The following is a 17733-nucleotide window of genomic DNA, read 5'->3' as shown; positions in this document are numbered from 1 at the left end:
TCAGGATTGGAAACCAATTTTATTAAGAATTAATAACTTGGTCGAGTTTATTCTACAACCGACCACTTATAGAACGAAAGTTGCGGCCAACCACAAATTGGACTTCAAAACTTCCATTTCTATTTTATTGGGTCAATTTTAGTTTGTTGGGTCAAACAACAATAGGTAAGCAACGATCTACGTTGCTTTACATAGGTAGGTACTTAGAAAAAGATAGAAACATAATAAGAGGTACTTTTATAGTCAAAATTGAACTGTAAATAAACTATAAATATACGGTTTTGAAAGCATTCCGAATGCCAAACAGAGTAACATCCTACGTAATGAAACGTGTCATGCCATGCCAAGGTGTCCATGATATTCATGGTGTCCATGGTTGCATGTTCATGCAAATACGGCATAGTATTTGCATGAACAGCATGAACATTGCCTCAAATTAATTTGTGAAACCTATGAAAATATAATAAGGACTCAGAATCACCCTTTCCTATAATATAAATCAAGTTGAAAGATATTCATATTGATAATTTCGCCAAAAGAACTTACTTGGGTTAAAGGTCAGGCTAGAATCGACATAGTTATTATTCAACATAGGTCATTACTTAAACCGTGAAAATATTTAATCTATATTAACCGTTATATAAAAAATGGTATTGTTAATAATGTTTGCTAAAAATACTTTATCATCATTCATTATCAATTATCATCTAACAACACTACAGACATCACGTTATCACATGTCGACCGCGAACCATTTCTACGTAGCGAGGACTTAAAAATCATGCCTATTATCCTATAAATTCACTACCTTATCTCACCCCTAATGTAAAACACGGCTCACAATGCAAGCTAGCAATGCTAGACAGCTGAATGAGGTCCTGTAATTCCATTGCTTAATCTACAACTGAAACAAAGCTTACAAAGCAAGCTGCTTGGCGGCCGGAATAGGTGAGACTGAGGTACCCACGTGGATAACTTTTTACAAACTTTAATTGGGTGAACATACATTCACAAATAACACAAATTTAAGTTGAAGTCGAACAAATCTATTTATTCAACTTTAAAGTCGAAATTGATATATTTACGAGTACAATACCGAATTGCGTATTTCAATATAAAATAGGTACTCAGTCAAAATAATGAATACGCTATTTATTATGAAAACGAAAATGCTCCGAGTCTTCAAGAAAATATGTTAATGAATAAGAAAGAGGTAAAAAGCATCGATTCTGACACCCGACCCTCCATTTTACTCTTTTAAAAAGGACCCAATGACATCGCCGAGGTGCGAGCGAGACAGCAACAGAGGGGGTCATTTTTGCCAATACTTAAACGAAGATAGATAGAGCCACCCCGCGGCGGGGGGTTTTAAGAAAATTTTAACTTTTCTTTATTCAAAGCAATGCCCCCCGGTTGGGGTGGCGCCCCCGGAGTGGGGCGGTCCTATTTTTCTTCTAGTATTCTCTTTGGCCAGTCTCAAAGGGAAATAACAGTGTACTTTCACACTTAAGCATTTATTAAATCCAGCATTCAAAATGAATTGCCAAGAAAGTGTTTCAGTTTGCTCGGCAGGATTTTCTTTTGTTCGTATTAATTCAATGAAATACACGACTACAATTTATGGCATTATGAAATATTCACTTTAGCCACATATTTAGGTAGATATGTAGGTACTCTAATCTAGATAAAAACCATTAACCAAATTTGAGTTCACTTTGGCCACATAATATCTGGGTAGGCACACTAATCTACATTTAAGAATGTACAATTAAACAAATTTGAGCAGACTAAATCAGACATAAAAATAATGTTTCTAAAAGTATCTACCGCCTGCCCATGACTAGTTTGCGTTGCGTGGTCATCATAGATGATAAAAAACTGCTTATTATTCTTCTCTTATTATTTTTTTCTCTTATTCTCTATCTTATATATAATATTCTCGAGTCACAATGTTAGTTACCATACTCCTCCGAAAGAGCTGGACCGAATTTATCGAAATTTTATATGCATATGCATATAGGTCTGAGAATCGGCTACTATTTATTTTTCATACTGCTAAGTGATAAGGGTTGTCCACCCCTAAATATTTTTTAAAAGTTTTTCAACATAATATTATACATACAACTCTAAATTTTCGCCCTTCTAGCTTCAACCCTATTTTTTAAATGGTGATTTTAATTTATATAAGAAAACAACGTCTGCAGTGACAGCTATTATACATATATATATGGCGATCCCGCTATTTCGTCTGTTGTATTTTTTCATATAAAAAATAGTCTGTTCGTATTTGAACAATGTCCATAGTCTAACGTAAACCGTAAACCGTGCTCGCCGCGCCGCTTTACTTCGTGCGAAGATTCGACCCCGCGACCATACGGCCGTTAATAAGAACTACTTGGTCATACGGACATAATTTTAAGGTATTTCTAGTACTACTAGGTGTAGTTATTACATGGATTAAAGATAGACAATATAACAATTTAAGGTTTATATAGTAAAAATGACAGGATCACGGGATTTCGGCAGTGTTTCAATCGCCACGGGTGAACTGAAGAGCAGCGGGTAGATGGTAAATAACGTATTTTTTTCACACGTCTTCGTCTGTTGTTACTATTACATAATAAAAATAAAGTCAGATAAGATTCCGTGATTTTTACTAATTATACGAATAAATAATGAACGCGTCAAATTTTAAACAGTATATAATTTAAAGTCTATCTTTAGTCCGGGTTTTGTAATAAGAAGCTCCGGAACTCTTAGGACTATGTTCTTGTCTTTTTGACTTTGCCTATTTCATAAGGGGTTGTCCATAATGGCGTTATAAGTTAAGAGGGCAGGGGGAGGTTGATTGTTTTTGTTTGTGAGTGAGTCAATCATTTGTCATTCAGTATTAATTACTTATAATCATTCCTACAATAACCCACATTCTCTCTTTGCACTTTTTAATTAATTTGATATTTTTATGGTATTTACTAATATAGTTTAATTTAAAATATCATAAACACATGTGTCTACTATACAAAATTCACGTGTCACAGTATTAATTGCCTTATCCATCCGAAACGGCTTGACCGATTTTGATGAATTTTTATATGTATGTTCTGTAGATATGAGAATAGGTTGTTGTCTATATTTTTACCTTTTTACCTCTAAGTGAAAAGGTCCTTTTATATTTTTTTATATCTAAAGTGATATTAAAAATACACTAAAGTTTTACACTTCTAATAATATATGAATTATTTTATAAAAAATATTATTTATTTTAATATTGTTATTTCAATATGTGGCATATTAGTATTTTAATATGTGGCAAAATAAATTTTGCCGCGTATTATAGTAATTAGTGGTTTTTTTTTTGTATGATAATGGAATGGTGCACCCACCTGCGCTAACGGTTTACGCTGGCGGGGCACCAGTGGAGGATGATAAGATGAGCATGAGGTCAGGTCAGTTAGCCCATCGTGACAAATTCACCAAGAATTCATCACGATGGTTTCCAGGGAGAACCACGTGGAGGTCGACCTAACATGGTACATTGCTAGCAATGGCAGTTACTAGTTCCCATTGCTAACAATCCCCTTCCCCCCAGTAATTAGTGGTTAAGGCCACTACCTTAAGCAGAGACGCGTTTAATAAAAAAAAATTAATAATATAATGTTAGACCACATGAAAATGTGTTACGGTTTGTTGATATAAATGTATTAAAAAATATATAATACTAGCTGTGCCCGCGGTTTCACCCGCGTGTAATTTATAACCTATGTTATTCTAATGTATAAGCGACATCACTGTAGTTTCAACAAAATCCGTTCAGTAGTTTTTGCGTGACAGAATAACAAACATCCATCCATACTCACAAACTTGCATTTATAATATTAGGTAATAGGACTTGTACTGTTGCTCAATTATTACGTCCTCGGTGGTCCAGCGGTTTCACACACTGCCTTACTTTCGATGGTCGCACGGTACGAACATTTGTATTCATTAGTAGGTATGATTGTTTGTATCTGTCTGGGTGTATTCTATGTATAATATTTACGAAAAAAATATATATCTATGTATTTATAATAGTTGTCTAGTACACATAACACAAGCTCTAGTTACCGTGGGACTAGATGGTGCTGTGTGAATTGTCCATGGTATTATTATTAATCAAAATCGTAAGTAATCTAGTGTAAAGTTGCATTTTATTGTAGAATTGATCCTAAAATTGACAGCACAGAGGTATGCGGTCCACTCCATGAATCTACCAGAATGCCAGACAGTAGAGAAATCGTGACCTGTAGTAACGCGGATAACATCAGCCCCTTACTCTACCACGACTGTTCTACCAAGTGGGTATTGAATAAGAATTCTTGACCAGTACACCAGTATATGCTACAATGGGATAGCTCTTATTCCATCACCATACACTGGTGACAAATCATATCCACGTGTTTTTAAGAAAACAGAAATAAGGGTAATACAGAAAAACAATATTAAAAAGGAAAATATTAATTTAATTTACTTTTACAAAATATAACATTACTACAAGCAATTTAGTGGGTATACTTTTTTCTTCGACGTACGCAACAAACAAACTTCACTATAATTAACTTAAATGAATATTTCGTGCAAAACTTGTATTGATTATAAGTTTCTTAGAATAAATTCAACAAACAATTACAAAATATATTTATATATGACTTAGTTGTTCACAAATCGAAAGCAGTCTGACAGATGGCCGGTACACTTTTTTTAATGTCGATTTTTTCAAATAATACACCATGAAACTGCACACAAACAAACTTTAAGGAATTCGTCAATTACAGCATTTGAGTTGGAGTTCCTTAAAGATTTCTTTGAACACTTAAAGCATTCACGGTGTCCGTACGTCTTTTGACACAATTTGTTAACCTGCTAACTCCATTTTTTAACATTATATTTCAATTGTCCAAAACTTTAATTGCTTACCTAAATTGTGGTAAAGATTTGACGATATCAGTCTAAATAGTTTAGAAATACAATATCAATCTTGTAGGAAGCTTAGGTTTGTACTGACTACTCGTTTAATATAGTTTTTTTATTTTATGGATGATAATGGAATGATGCCCCAGCCGCCACTAACGAATTACGCTGGCGAGGCACCAGAGGAGGATGATAACATGAGCATGAAGTCAGGTCAACTCTCAACTCCTGGAAACCATCATGACAAATTCTCCAGGGAACTGCGTGGTCAACCTGACATGGTACATTGCTAGCAATGGGGTCAACAGTCCACATTACTAATAATCCACTTTGTCCCTATACTAAATGTTATGTTAATTAATCTGCTTCTTTGTTTTGGTTAACACATATGAGTATTTTACAAATTGTCGGGTTAGGTTATCAGTCTTTATCATTTATAAAAAATCTATCTCGTACTATCACTCGTGTTGTTTGATCTATGTCTATGGGTAGGAGCTAGTTTAATATTTTTTTTTAATATTGCAACTCTATGAGTATTACTAATGGAAATAACCTTTTTTGAAACATTATGGCTGCTATTCGTACTAAATGGTGTAATGTTTTGTATAGTTTGACTTCTATTTGCATGTGGAGTAACATTTTTTATACCTACTCCACTTGCATTTGCACTCATAAATGTAATATTATTGTTTACAACATGAGTGCTGTTCGTATTAATGGCAACACTTAAAGGTAGTTTACGATTTTTATAAGAAACGAATGGTATTTGTTTTTCAATATCTTGACTGCTTATTTTGCATTCGATATCTTTAATTTTTAATTTAGAAACCTGACTAGGCTTCATATTTTTAAAAACGTCTTTAACAACCACAAAACATTTCTTTGCATCTTGCACAGTCTTCGATTTGACGCACTTGATCTTTATAACTCCCCGTTCAGTATTCGCTTTGGATTTTAAACTTGTATTTTGTAATGGCATAAAACTATTGGCAGAATTATTATTATCAGTTTCAGATACGTATTCAGTTGTTTTCGGTTGGGTCATGTCGTTTTCAATATCATACGTATCGAAGTCTTCGTCTAACCACATTTCTTCCATATTTTCACTGTCACTATCATCAATATTATTTGGAGCACTAATATTCTTATCTTCAAACGCCTCCGGATTCCTTATGTTGTGATCTTTATTAGGGGCTTCCTTAGAATGAGCGGCTGCCTGTATTATAAAAAACTATTTTCACTGTACATTCAAATTTATACAACTATTAATGTTAGTAATATTATAAAGAGGTAAAGTTTGCGGATTTAGACGTTCCGGGTAATCTTCGGATTTACGGTTTCAGATTTTCATTTTAATATTTTTTAAGTGGTACTATTAAAATGAGTTGTTAGAGAAGGATGTTAAGAATTAGCTGAAAAGACAATAGTAATAATGAAGAAGTACTACACTGGGTGAAAGAAAAAATACAGATATTGAATACTATAGAAAATAGACGAGGCAAAATGTTAGGACACTTAATATAGCATAATGAATTCATGAAAATAATTATTGAGGAGAAAATAGAAGGAAAGAGGAGGAGAGGATGACCAAGGAACAGTTACATCAAGCAAATTAAAGAAGTCGTGTCGTATCATCATTTAGAGAGGATGATGGAAGATCGTGAGAAGTGGCAAGAGCTCCAAGTACAAGACTGTGGCTCTAAAATTATAAATAAATATTTTATTGAAATAGTTCATTTAATTACTTCACTGATTTATATTACTTTTTTAATTGCGCTACCATTAGCATGTGTGAGACCACAAATATTCAGTGCGGAAACTTGACCACCGCTACTGGAAGCGTCATCATCTTCACTATTGGTGATCAAATTCGTTTTATCTTAAGACGATATGTTGTATCGCTAGATCATAGAAGCCATAATGAATCTTACCGCATCATCAGTTAAGTCTATATCCATGTTCAATGTTCCAACATGTGAAGATTGGGTACAGTCTGGTGAGACAGGATGTGTGGTAAGACCTTCCAAAGGATCCTGTTCATTGACTGTCTCATCTGCTTCGTCCTTTATGCTGAAAGATAATACATATTCAATACTAGCTGTACCCGCGACTTCGTCCGCGTGAATTAATCTCTATTTTTCTAAAATAAAAGTAGCCTAAGTTACTCCTTATTACATCAGCTACCTGCCAAAAAAGTCCCGTCAAAATCGGTCCACCCATTTTAGAGATTAACCGGAATAAACAGACAGACATACAGACAAAAATTGTAAGAAATGTTATTTTGGTGTATTTACCGTATGCATGTAGTAAAAAACGGTTATTTCAATATTACAAACAGACACTCCAATTTTATTTATATGTATAAATGTATAGATTGGAAATTTTGGGAATCCTTTAAAGACGAATTCACACAAACAACCATTCTTGTATTCACACATACAAGCGTTCATACACATAAAACATTCCCACATGTAGGTATATTGATATAAATTAATGAAATTGAAGTGTCTGTTTGTAATATAAAATAAACAGCTGTACACTAAATGTCAATAATGTAACACTCATTCACTCACTTGTACACTCACTACAAATACAGGAAACCACAAGTATTATATAATAATATTTTTTTATTACCTATTTAATAACTCATTGTTAATATCTACCATTGACTCATTTAATATCTTCCTAATTGTATCCAATATTAATTTTACTTCTCCCTGAAAAAAAAAAACAGTTTTATACTACACACTCTTTGTATAACCAAGCATATACTTGTAGTTTTACAGTTCGCCCCCCTTCTTTTCCTTCCTTCAAACGAAACACAGTTTACAAAACAAGAAGCGCATGGCTTCTTGTTTGGTTGAAATAGGTGATAAAGAGACATCGATCCTCCTACATCGACAGATCAGATGTCATGCCTCTTATCCTCTAATAAAAATTGAAGGAATGACATGTGTACTATGGAATGGCAACGCATGAGTGGATGGATGTCACATAATACCGTTGGATTACCGTTGGACGACCAGAAGAAGATTGTATAAAAATTAAGATGTGAACCTGCGGCCTGGGCCCCGGCACCCGCAGCATGTAGTGGTGTGAGTGGCCGCGGCTCGCCTCGCACGCTTCGCACAAGTCGTAGTCCTCGCACTGCACGCACGTGTACCTGAAACTGAACACACCACATAAGTAGACTAATTCTTCTATTACGACTCTTATCGTGCAATAATAATATATTGTTATAACTAACACACAAGGTGCAATTTCAGTCCGAGCAGAAGGCGAGGGCGTAATAGAGTCGAGTGTGTTAAATACGTACGTACATCATACGACGTTTTTCAACACACTTGCGAGGAAACAATAAAAAAACTCAACCATAAGACTGATGCACAGAGTTGCTTTCCCGCCTTTTACTTTTTTAATTCAGCGCGCTGCCTACTGACTGGCGCCGCGCGGCGGTCAGTTTGAAATATGATAAAATAAAATAGCAAACAGTGCTGTTATGGAATATAACTTGGATGGATGGATGGAAATCGAAATAAATTAAATAAATATATATGATTAATGTATAAATCGTATAAGTTAAGGAAATTACTCACCCTGATATGCCACTATTACAATCATTGCACTTGTAGCCTTCGTGTATCTGAGGCTGATTTCTGTATACATCTTCACTTTTATTATCTGCAAACAAAAAAAAATTAAGTTATTTCAATTACTGCAAGATTTTTTTTTTAATTTCATGCAAGCTATGGGACCAAGCTACATACATGAAACAATTGTTTTAAATAATCATAATGTCTTCAATGGTACACCTTGTAAAATAATAATTATGAATATATCTTCACGACTGTTCTCCAATATGGGGTAATCAGATGCACTATCAACTGTTGTGATGAAGATAGAGATCTTTACTTTTCGGTCATTGTATAGTTGGATTTTAGTCAATGGTCGTTTGTTGGATTCAAAGATACATTTGAATCCAACAACATGGCATGGCTAGTAGGGAGCTACCACCATACTCGAACTGATTTTAGTTTAATATCGATACTTCCACCACTGTAACGTTAATCAGAAACATAAGTGGACATACAAAACTTCCTTGGAGTCGACCAAATTCGACTTCACCTTTAGAGTACATGTGTTATTTTGTTATTATACTAATATTGCCCGGGACTTCGTACCTTCGCTAATAATCGTACCGACATCGATAATAAAGAAAATACATTTAGCACAACGCCATCTATTATTTAAATAATAAACTAATTAATGAAATTGTATACTTATTTACCTCAGCTTTCTGACGCATATAAGTTGAGACATATTTATCATTCAATTGTAGTGAAAATTCCATCCTAATTTCTCAACAAACGAACAGTTTTTACCTAAACACGACTTCACGAAATCATTACATAAATAATAATAATATTAATAAAGTTACCAGAAGATAATAAAGTGTTGTAATAATTATAAGCAGAATCTTACCTGTGTTTGGTTTATCATCATTATACATCGATAGATCTTCTTCTTGCCATGCATCTGCAAGCATACATGTAACTACACATTAGAATAGAATAGAATAGAATAGAAATAATCTTCATTCAAATAATATAGACATAGGTACCGCATGGTGTCGCTCTCTTCTCTGTATCTGCCATTTTAGTAAATAATTCTTTCCACTGTTTTTTAAATTAATCCTATACATATATAGGCTACTCAGCCTTCATATCTATATATTAAAATATAATTATAAATACTAATATTAAATAAAGACAAACAGGCATACACACACACATAATCATACATCAACATTATATTTACACTTATATCTACTTATTCTATATTATTATTATACTATGCACATCACACTTTATTATATTAATATAGTTACATCTTATGCTGCGTCTTAATATTAAATTCATTATTAACGTACATAGCTATCTATATATACATACATGTAGCCGCGCGCGGGACCGGGTCCCGGCAGCGGGGCGCGGGGCGGTGCATGAGATGCCTCGCCTCGCAGTCGTGATTTTTACATCTTAGGCATAACCTGTGTCACTCGCTTGCTTACGCGCTATATATAAAATACATCGCAATTATAACAAATCAATTTCTGTTTCATACTATCATTCTTCTTTCACTCCTTTTCATACTATATTCTGTGTAGAGTACAGTCACTCTATGAACTACTGTGTATGTGCTTTCTTGTAACCCGAAATAAACCACTGTGACCTATCGGGACTGCGTTTCTTGTTTCGCCTCGCTTTCCTCATCTTCCGCACCTCATCTGTTGTGCTGGGCTGTACACCAGCACTCAACAGCCGGCACACCGCACATAGCTCAACCACCACCACACATATAAGAAACCTATCAAATTATCAATTATAGGCCATCTTTTGTTTTTATAAAGCAGACAAAACCGCAGTTAACAGCTAGTATTTATAATATAGGGGCATAATTGTGTTTTGTATTGAACGCCATGAGGTGTATAAGTTTTGTAACCATATTATTGTATAAACAATAAATGTACCTGTGCATGATTCTACTACATCTTCATCGCATACGATCGAACTATCCGCCTGCCATGAGAATAACGCCGGCTCGCGCTGTATTTCCTCTGTCTGTGTATCTGTTACAACAAAGATACTAAACTACACAAAATATAACATAATAATAATAATGAAATAGAAACATTCTTTATTCCAATAAGCTTAATATAAGCTATATAATAGTCACATTCATTTGGAACGCAGACTTATCACAAGAAGAATGATCGAGAAACGTGTGTATTGCTCCTTTGAATAAATGTTATTTTAAATAAACACATTAACAAGTAGGAGGCATGCGATAATCAACATAGAAACCGCTACGCTACTTCTTTGTGCAACCAGATAAATATGTCAGCACTATTAATTTTAAGTTTAGTCTACAAAAACATTATTATGATTAACAAACTCTTTAATTTTATAATAATCTTTTTTTTTATTTATCTTTTATATTATCTCATATATAGGGAAATCTTATGTATTACAACAGTAGTTACATCATGAGAATTTCTAGATGGCGCTGTGTGTATTGCCCTGGATTATTATTATTCAAAAGTAATCATAATAGAGGGGAATAGAAATATTCAAATAAACTTAATTTGAGCACTTATGAATAGTTATAATCCTTTTTTTAATCTACCGCTCATTCGGAAAGCTGTCACATCACAAGAAGAACGAGCAAGAAACTTGCGTGTTGCTCTTTTAAATAATTTTGTTCTTACATTTTTAAGTTGAAGTGTGCGAATACAAACTACCAACTAGCACTAATTCAATTAAATACTCGAATGGAGAAAATGTTAAATATACAACCAACTGGTTGAAAACTATATAAGAGGGATTCAGTCTTAGTGATTAGAGCAGACCAGTTCCTACTAGCAGCACTCGTTCACTCATCACAAGAAGAACGAGATTTTAAATAGTCGTAGTAACTTTACATTTTTAAGTCAAAATGTGCGAATACAAAGATTACTCCATACCTGCATTTGCAGTAAAGACCACACGGCTTCGCTCCTCGCTTTCTGAGAGAGTTCTACCTTGAAACTGTTGGTCTGTGGTTTCTGTAAAGAAACATTTCGATGTATGCACTGTTCCATCTGGTAGTTATTAGTTTGTAGTTGTATTTATATAAACACGTTGTATAGACAGCGAGCCACTGATACATTTATAAATTGAAATTTTATTAATTTATTAAGCCACATTCATATACAGGTCTTAAACCATTATAAATAATTTGTAATTGTATGAGCCTGGGAACCTAACTAGGCACGAAGCCTGTATCTCAGTAACTGATCATTGTCAAACGTTAGTCTTGGGGGGAATGGGATTGTTAGTAATGTGGACTGATGATCCCATTGCTAACAATGTACCATGTCAGGTTGACCTCCACGCGGTTCCCCCTGGAAACCATCGTGATAAATTCCCGGTGAATTTATCACGATGGGCTAACTGACCTGACTTCATGTTCATCTTATCATCCTCCACTGGTGCCCCGCCAGTGTAAACCGTTAGCGCAGGCGGGTGCATCATTCCATTATCATTCACTAAAAAAAAACCGTTAGTCTTAATTAAAATAGCAGTTAAAATATTGGATAAAACCAAGAAAAAACTTCTGTCGACCACTTACTTGTCCATTCGTCAAAGAACTCCAGACTTAACTTCCCTTTATGATGTTGGATCACTTCATTATATTTTTCTTTGTGTACAATGCTATCTGTATCTGAAATCATATAACATGGCCTGGGTATTTTCTATGTATAATATGTAGGGTATTTACAAAAATAATACGGTGTCTAGCTATTTATATCGGTTGTCTAGTACCCGTAACATTAGCTTGGGATTAGGTGGCGCTGTGTGAATTTTCCTAAGATATCTAATATATAAAATTCTCGTATCTATTTATATGTATCATAGTCTTTGTCTGTCATTAAACGCCGTTAAGTAAACATCTATTTTATTCCCCTCCGCTATAAAACATTCCAGTATTTCTCAATTATTATCACGCATCAAAGAATCACTGCAATATACATGTAAAAGGTATATTTACCGGCGTTAACTGTTAGTGTAATACTCTGTACATCTGAAACGCCTTTCAGTGGATTGAAATAATTGTGTTCCGTATGAAAGGGTCTACTTCCTGAAGACTGTCCTGTAACAATGAAAACAATAAACGGTTATAAATAATATCGTATGTATAACTTAAATAAAAGTGCCGTAAATGTTATGCCTATATTGGGTATATTTGAATACAATGTAATAGGGGGAAAGAAAAAAAACCGCCGTCTCTCGAATGTAGTATGTAAAACCTTATTGTACAGTAAAAACATTTAAAATGACAGGATACAATAATCTTAAATTGTACAATGTCGAAATTATCCTATATGAGGGATTTCTTCCAGTCCACTCCACAATTCCTTTTAGTCATTCAAACCCTTATAGAAATAGAAATAGAAATAGAAATAATCTTTATTCAAATAAACTCATTACAAGCACTTTTGAATAGTCATATTTTGATTCTACCACTCATTCCATCACAAGAAGAATGAGCAAGAAACTTGTGTGTTGCTCTTTTTGATAAATGTTTTTTTTATATAAATAATTACAGTGTAACAAGTAAGAGGCATGCGACAATCAATAAAATCGCTACGCACTCATTATTGGTGTAATCAGATAATATTGTCAGTGCTATATATATATTATCGTTAACCTATAAAATAGTAAATGATAATAACAGCAAAAAGTAAACGCTTATATATAAATATAACAACTAAAATATTAAATAAACACATAAATGTAATCGATACATATAAATAAAATTGTAGTATCTGTTTTTAATATTGAAATAACCATTTTCACTACATGCATATGAATATAAACACGGTACGTGAACCATAAAACCACTTTTTACAATTGTTGTCTGTCTGTCTGTCGGTCTGTTTGTTCCGGCTAATCTCTGAAATGGCTGGACCGATTTTAACGGGACTTTTTTTGGCAGGTAGCTGGTGTAATAAGGAGTAACTTTGGCTACTTTTATTTTAGAAAAATAAAGTTAAATTCCACGCGGACGAAGTCGCGGGTGCAGCTAGTATACCTAAATATAAATTGAAAATAATAATAAAGAAATAAAATTATATGTAATAAAAAATAAGAACATAACAATAAATAAAAAGAATACTATAACAGCGCATCCGCAATGTATACAATATATGTATAATATATATTATATCATTTTTAAATAATATATGTTAATTTTTATAACAATGTACGGGAATTTAATGAACTTACTATATTTTCGCCATTCACAACAATTCCGTACAAAGTTATGAAAATATTAATATTACAATAATAATATACGTTGTTACAAGTTATCTTTATAAATATGTATTATAAGAATATAAATATAAAACGAAGACAAGGTTTACACAAATACATATATGCATTATCTGCAAGTGTACAATTATATATATTAATATATAAATAAAAATATCGTAATTATTTCACATGTCCTTTATTTATATTCCCGCAATATAACATTAAAATTACTTGAACTCCTTAAAAAGTGTATAAAAGCTCTAGTAAAGATCTAACTCCAAAGCCATTCCTTGATTCTTTTTTTATATTCTTAATATTTATTATAATCTATCTTAAATTAAAAAAAAAAACATTATTTTCATCTTTGCTGCAAAATACATATTCCGAACGAAAATTTGTGCCGTTATTTCAATTAAAAAAATACACATATCGTTCTATTTCTGTACAATAATAACAGATTTGTCATTCATTAAAATACTCTGGTTTTTTCTTACTTCAGTAATTTTACTGTAAAAATAAAGGTTAGTAAAAGCAAATTTCGCCATAGATAATTAACCGTTTTATGTAATGATATGCAGATGGCACTTAAACTCCAATCCGATCCAAAGGTCTTAGGAAGCGACTGAAGGCCAACTCCTGCCTGATGGTAACGACTTTAGTCTGAGGGCACCACTAGGGGTTCTAACCTCAGCTTGGCCCGTCGTAATTCCGATCCCCGTTTGAATTGTACCGGGAATCCATCGGAGGGGTTCTTACATCACTATCTGGGATTGTATAAGGCTCTGGTTTCGGTGCAACGAACGATTGGGGTTATTGAAGACGTAGCTGAAGATATAAGAATATAATGTAATCATTACATAGTATAAAATAAAATCGCTGTCGCTGTCTGTCCGTCCCTATGTATGCTTAAATCTTTAAAACTACGCAACGCATTTTGCAAGCGGTTTTTGTTACTTTTGCTTACCCCCTCCCCCCATGCTTACGTAAACATTTTTCAAGCTTACTTTTGCTTACCCCCTCCCCTAATGCTTACGTAAACATTTTTCAATTAATGTAATGTTTCTTTAGCAAAGACAATGTGAGGGTTGACTGTAACAGACAGACTGAAACAGCTTACATAGCAAGCTGCAAGAAGGGAGACCTTGATAAGTTCACAAGTAGGTACCTTGATTAGAACATTCATCCAGATCTACTCCATCGTTATCATCCTCCGGAACAGCAAATCGTCTGAGAATCTTCATTGAGGTCGGGTAGTCAATGAAAGAGGTATCTTTAAAATGTTTGTTACAAAGCATTCTGTGTTCTGTATACAGTTTAGAATGCAATTTTGATAGGTGGCAGTCCCTGTTAGGAAAACAGTATTTTGCCCATGATACACAACTGCAACAAAATCGGTAATAAATAATAATATACCGCCACAACTGTAATCACATGGGTAGTCAAAAGCATTGTTAATTGTCGACGTCATAGTGAACACAATATATGACATCCCAACATTTCGCTGGATATTTTTTAATCCACTGTAGCTGTTGGCAATGTGTTTCCTTCGCGCGTGAAAAGAGCTTACGTGTAAAGGCAGCTATTAAAATCGCTGTACTCCAGTCATCTCGTAACCACGGTCAGTACAATCTAATCGAAACGTCGAAACAGGTAATATACTTACCATAAAACTACTTAAATTATACCCGATTAACTATATTAATAATGTGTACTAGACACGACAGTTTAAAGCAAGCGACGGGGAAAAGGATTGTCAGTAATGTGGACTGATGACCCCATAGCTAGCAATGTACCATGTCAGGTTGCCCTCCACGCGGTTCCATCTGGAAACCATCTTGATAAATTCCTGGAGAATTTATCAAGATGGGCTACCTGACCCGACCTCATGTTCATCTTATCATCCTCCACTGGTTTACGACAATCTGGCGGGGAGCCAACGTAAACCGTTAGCGCAGACGGGTACAACATACCATTATAATCCATTAACAAAAATACATACCGAAGTGAGTTGGTTGTTCCGGGCTTCGGGAAACGATACAATTTAATGTTTGCATCGTCAAATGGTGAACAGCCACATTTGAAACATTTCCGTCTAAGTTCCTTAGTATTGTTTTTTACTGACATTTTTACTAACAATTTCACTTGGTAACACGATCGCCAAATACAACAGTAAAAACTAAAAAGGCACCAACCAAAAATGATTGACAAATAGGTCTTATGTATAAGATGTTACTAAATTATCTACATTCCTTCGATACAGAGCACAGTGTTATTTATATACAAATAAAAAGAGAAGATACAAAACTTAATTATTCTGTATTACTAAAAAATAAATTAATGCTTTCAAATTCCAAACTTACATTGCACTCATGTAGTCCCATATGGATGCAGATAAAAATATATAATAATTTACTAGAATCTATCTTATATAAATATATCTTAAAAAACATACTAATAAAGATGATGCAGAAGCAAATTGAGATAATTTGGTAGCACCCTACATACACACAAACGAACAAAATAAAATTCACTTCCTATATTAAAGAACTAAATTAGGCACTAAAATTAAGTGAATGAAATATTTATATGTATAACAATTTGGAATTAAATTATGTAATATTGTTATTAATAATTTTGAACTGTAATAAGTGTCACAAATCTAACCCCATCATAATATATAATGCATTAATTTTTGAAAAAACTGAATCATTGTCCATAATCTGTCTTCCTACCCTCATCACAAAGGTTAAAAGCTGATCAGGACAATGATATCATTACAAAATTAAGCTCTGAACAGGTATAATGTAAAAAAAATACTTAAGTATAAATTTACTTTCTTGTTCTTTCATTTATTTGTTTAATGTTATTCATATTCATGTTTAAAACTAAACTTAATTCCTGTTAACTGAATGGGATGTATAAATATGTCAAACATAAACACTAGTGCGTAGGGAGAGACATATGAATACATCTTTACAAATATATACATATATGAAATCATGTTGTGGTATGACATACTAACACATCCTGAAGTGAAGTATCATAACATAATTCGCATGCATTATATGCTGCTATAAATATTAATTAAAAAAGGACTTCCCTGGTTAACAGGTTAATATTATTCACTATTTTAATACATACTAATATTGTAAAAGTGTGTCTGTATATTTGCTTGTTATCTTTTTCTAAATCCTTTTTTGGTAAATTGTTTTGATGAAAAATGTTGGCCACATACAAATTTCATTTCATGGAGATACTTTATAGGGTAATTAACCAAACTTTCATCGCCTACAGCCTTTATCCATGCGCGACATCTAAAAACATTAATAATAAATAACCCGGTATAATTTACACAGCACTAACTCGTCCCAAACTAAGCAGAGTTGTAAGAAATAGGTACATAAATATATTTGTTTTTATAAATACAGATATAAAGACAAAAGAAATCAAAGAAAACAATGCTATTATTACTTTTATACAATAACAATGCAATTACCGGTTTTGATCTGTAGGAAATCTAGCTAAAAATACATAATTATTTGTTTTACGAACACCACAAATTTCGCAAAATCTGTTAGGTCTTCTCATAATCCCAAGAAAATAAAATAACGACGAATAACGAGTAAAATAAATAAAACTACCTATATTATTCAAGTACAGTAGTACAACTGTTTTTTTTTCTTCTAAGGCTTGGAATGTCAGCGTATTTGCCAAAATCAAAGTTTTGACAAGTATAGCATTATAAAGAGTCCGTAAGAGAGTTGTTTTAGTTGCAATTCAATATATATTTTTATTTATTATAACAATGTGTCATCAATGAATTCAATGCAATCAAAAAACAATGCACAAACTAAAAATAAATAGATATATACGTAATCGTATTATCAATTTATATTTCAATTATTTTCAATCAGTGAAAACTAGACTAAAT

The 17733-nt window shown here is 33.2% G+C and overlaps 1 protein-coding gene across 1 annotated transcript; it reads right to left on the bottom strand.

Annotated features, from left to right (window-relative positions):
• Nucleotides 1–5392: 5392 nt before the first annotated feature.
• Nucleotides 5393–17451, bottom strand: LOC131851679 (uncharacterized). The gene is made up of 14 exons (XM_059202211.1): nt 17299–17451; nt 16944–17116; nt 15802–15978; nt 14968–15182; nt 12538–12639; nt 12118–12210; nt 11471–11551; nt 10478–10576; nt 9430–9483; nt 8544–8628; nt 8005–8116; nt 7582–7664; nt 6879–7017; nt 5393–6163 (listed from the first exon to the last, which is right to left on the bottom strand). The coding sequence occupies exons 3-14, from the start codon at nt 15924–15926 to the stop codon at nt 5393–5395; spliced, it is 1959 nt and encodes a 652-aa protein (XP_059058194.1). The 5' UTR covers nt 15927–15978; nt 16944–17116; nt 17299–17451.
• Nucleotides 17452–17733: the final 282 nt, after the last annotated feature.

This window comes from Achroia grisella, unplaced genomic scaffold (assembly GCF_030625045.1).
Source record: "Achroia grisella isolate CSIRO2021 unplaced genomic scaffold, CSIRO_AGI_Agris_v1 utg1174, whole genome shotgun sequence".
Lineage (NCBI taxonomy): Eukaryota > Metazoa > Arthropoda > Insecta > Lepidoptera > Pyralidae > Achroia > Achroia grisella.
Note: the sequence above shows the minus strand (reverse complement) of the source record. Positions and strands in the feature narration are given on the sequence as shown.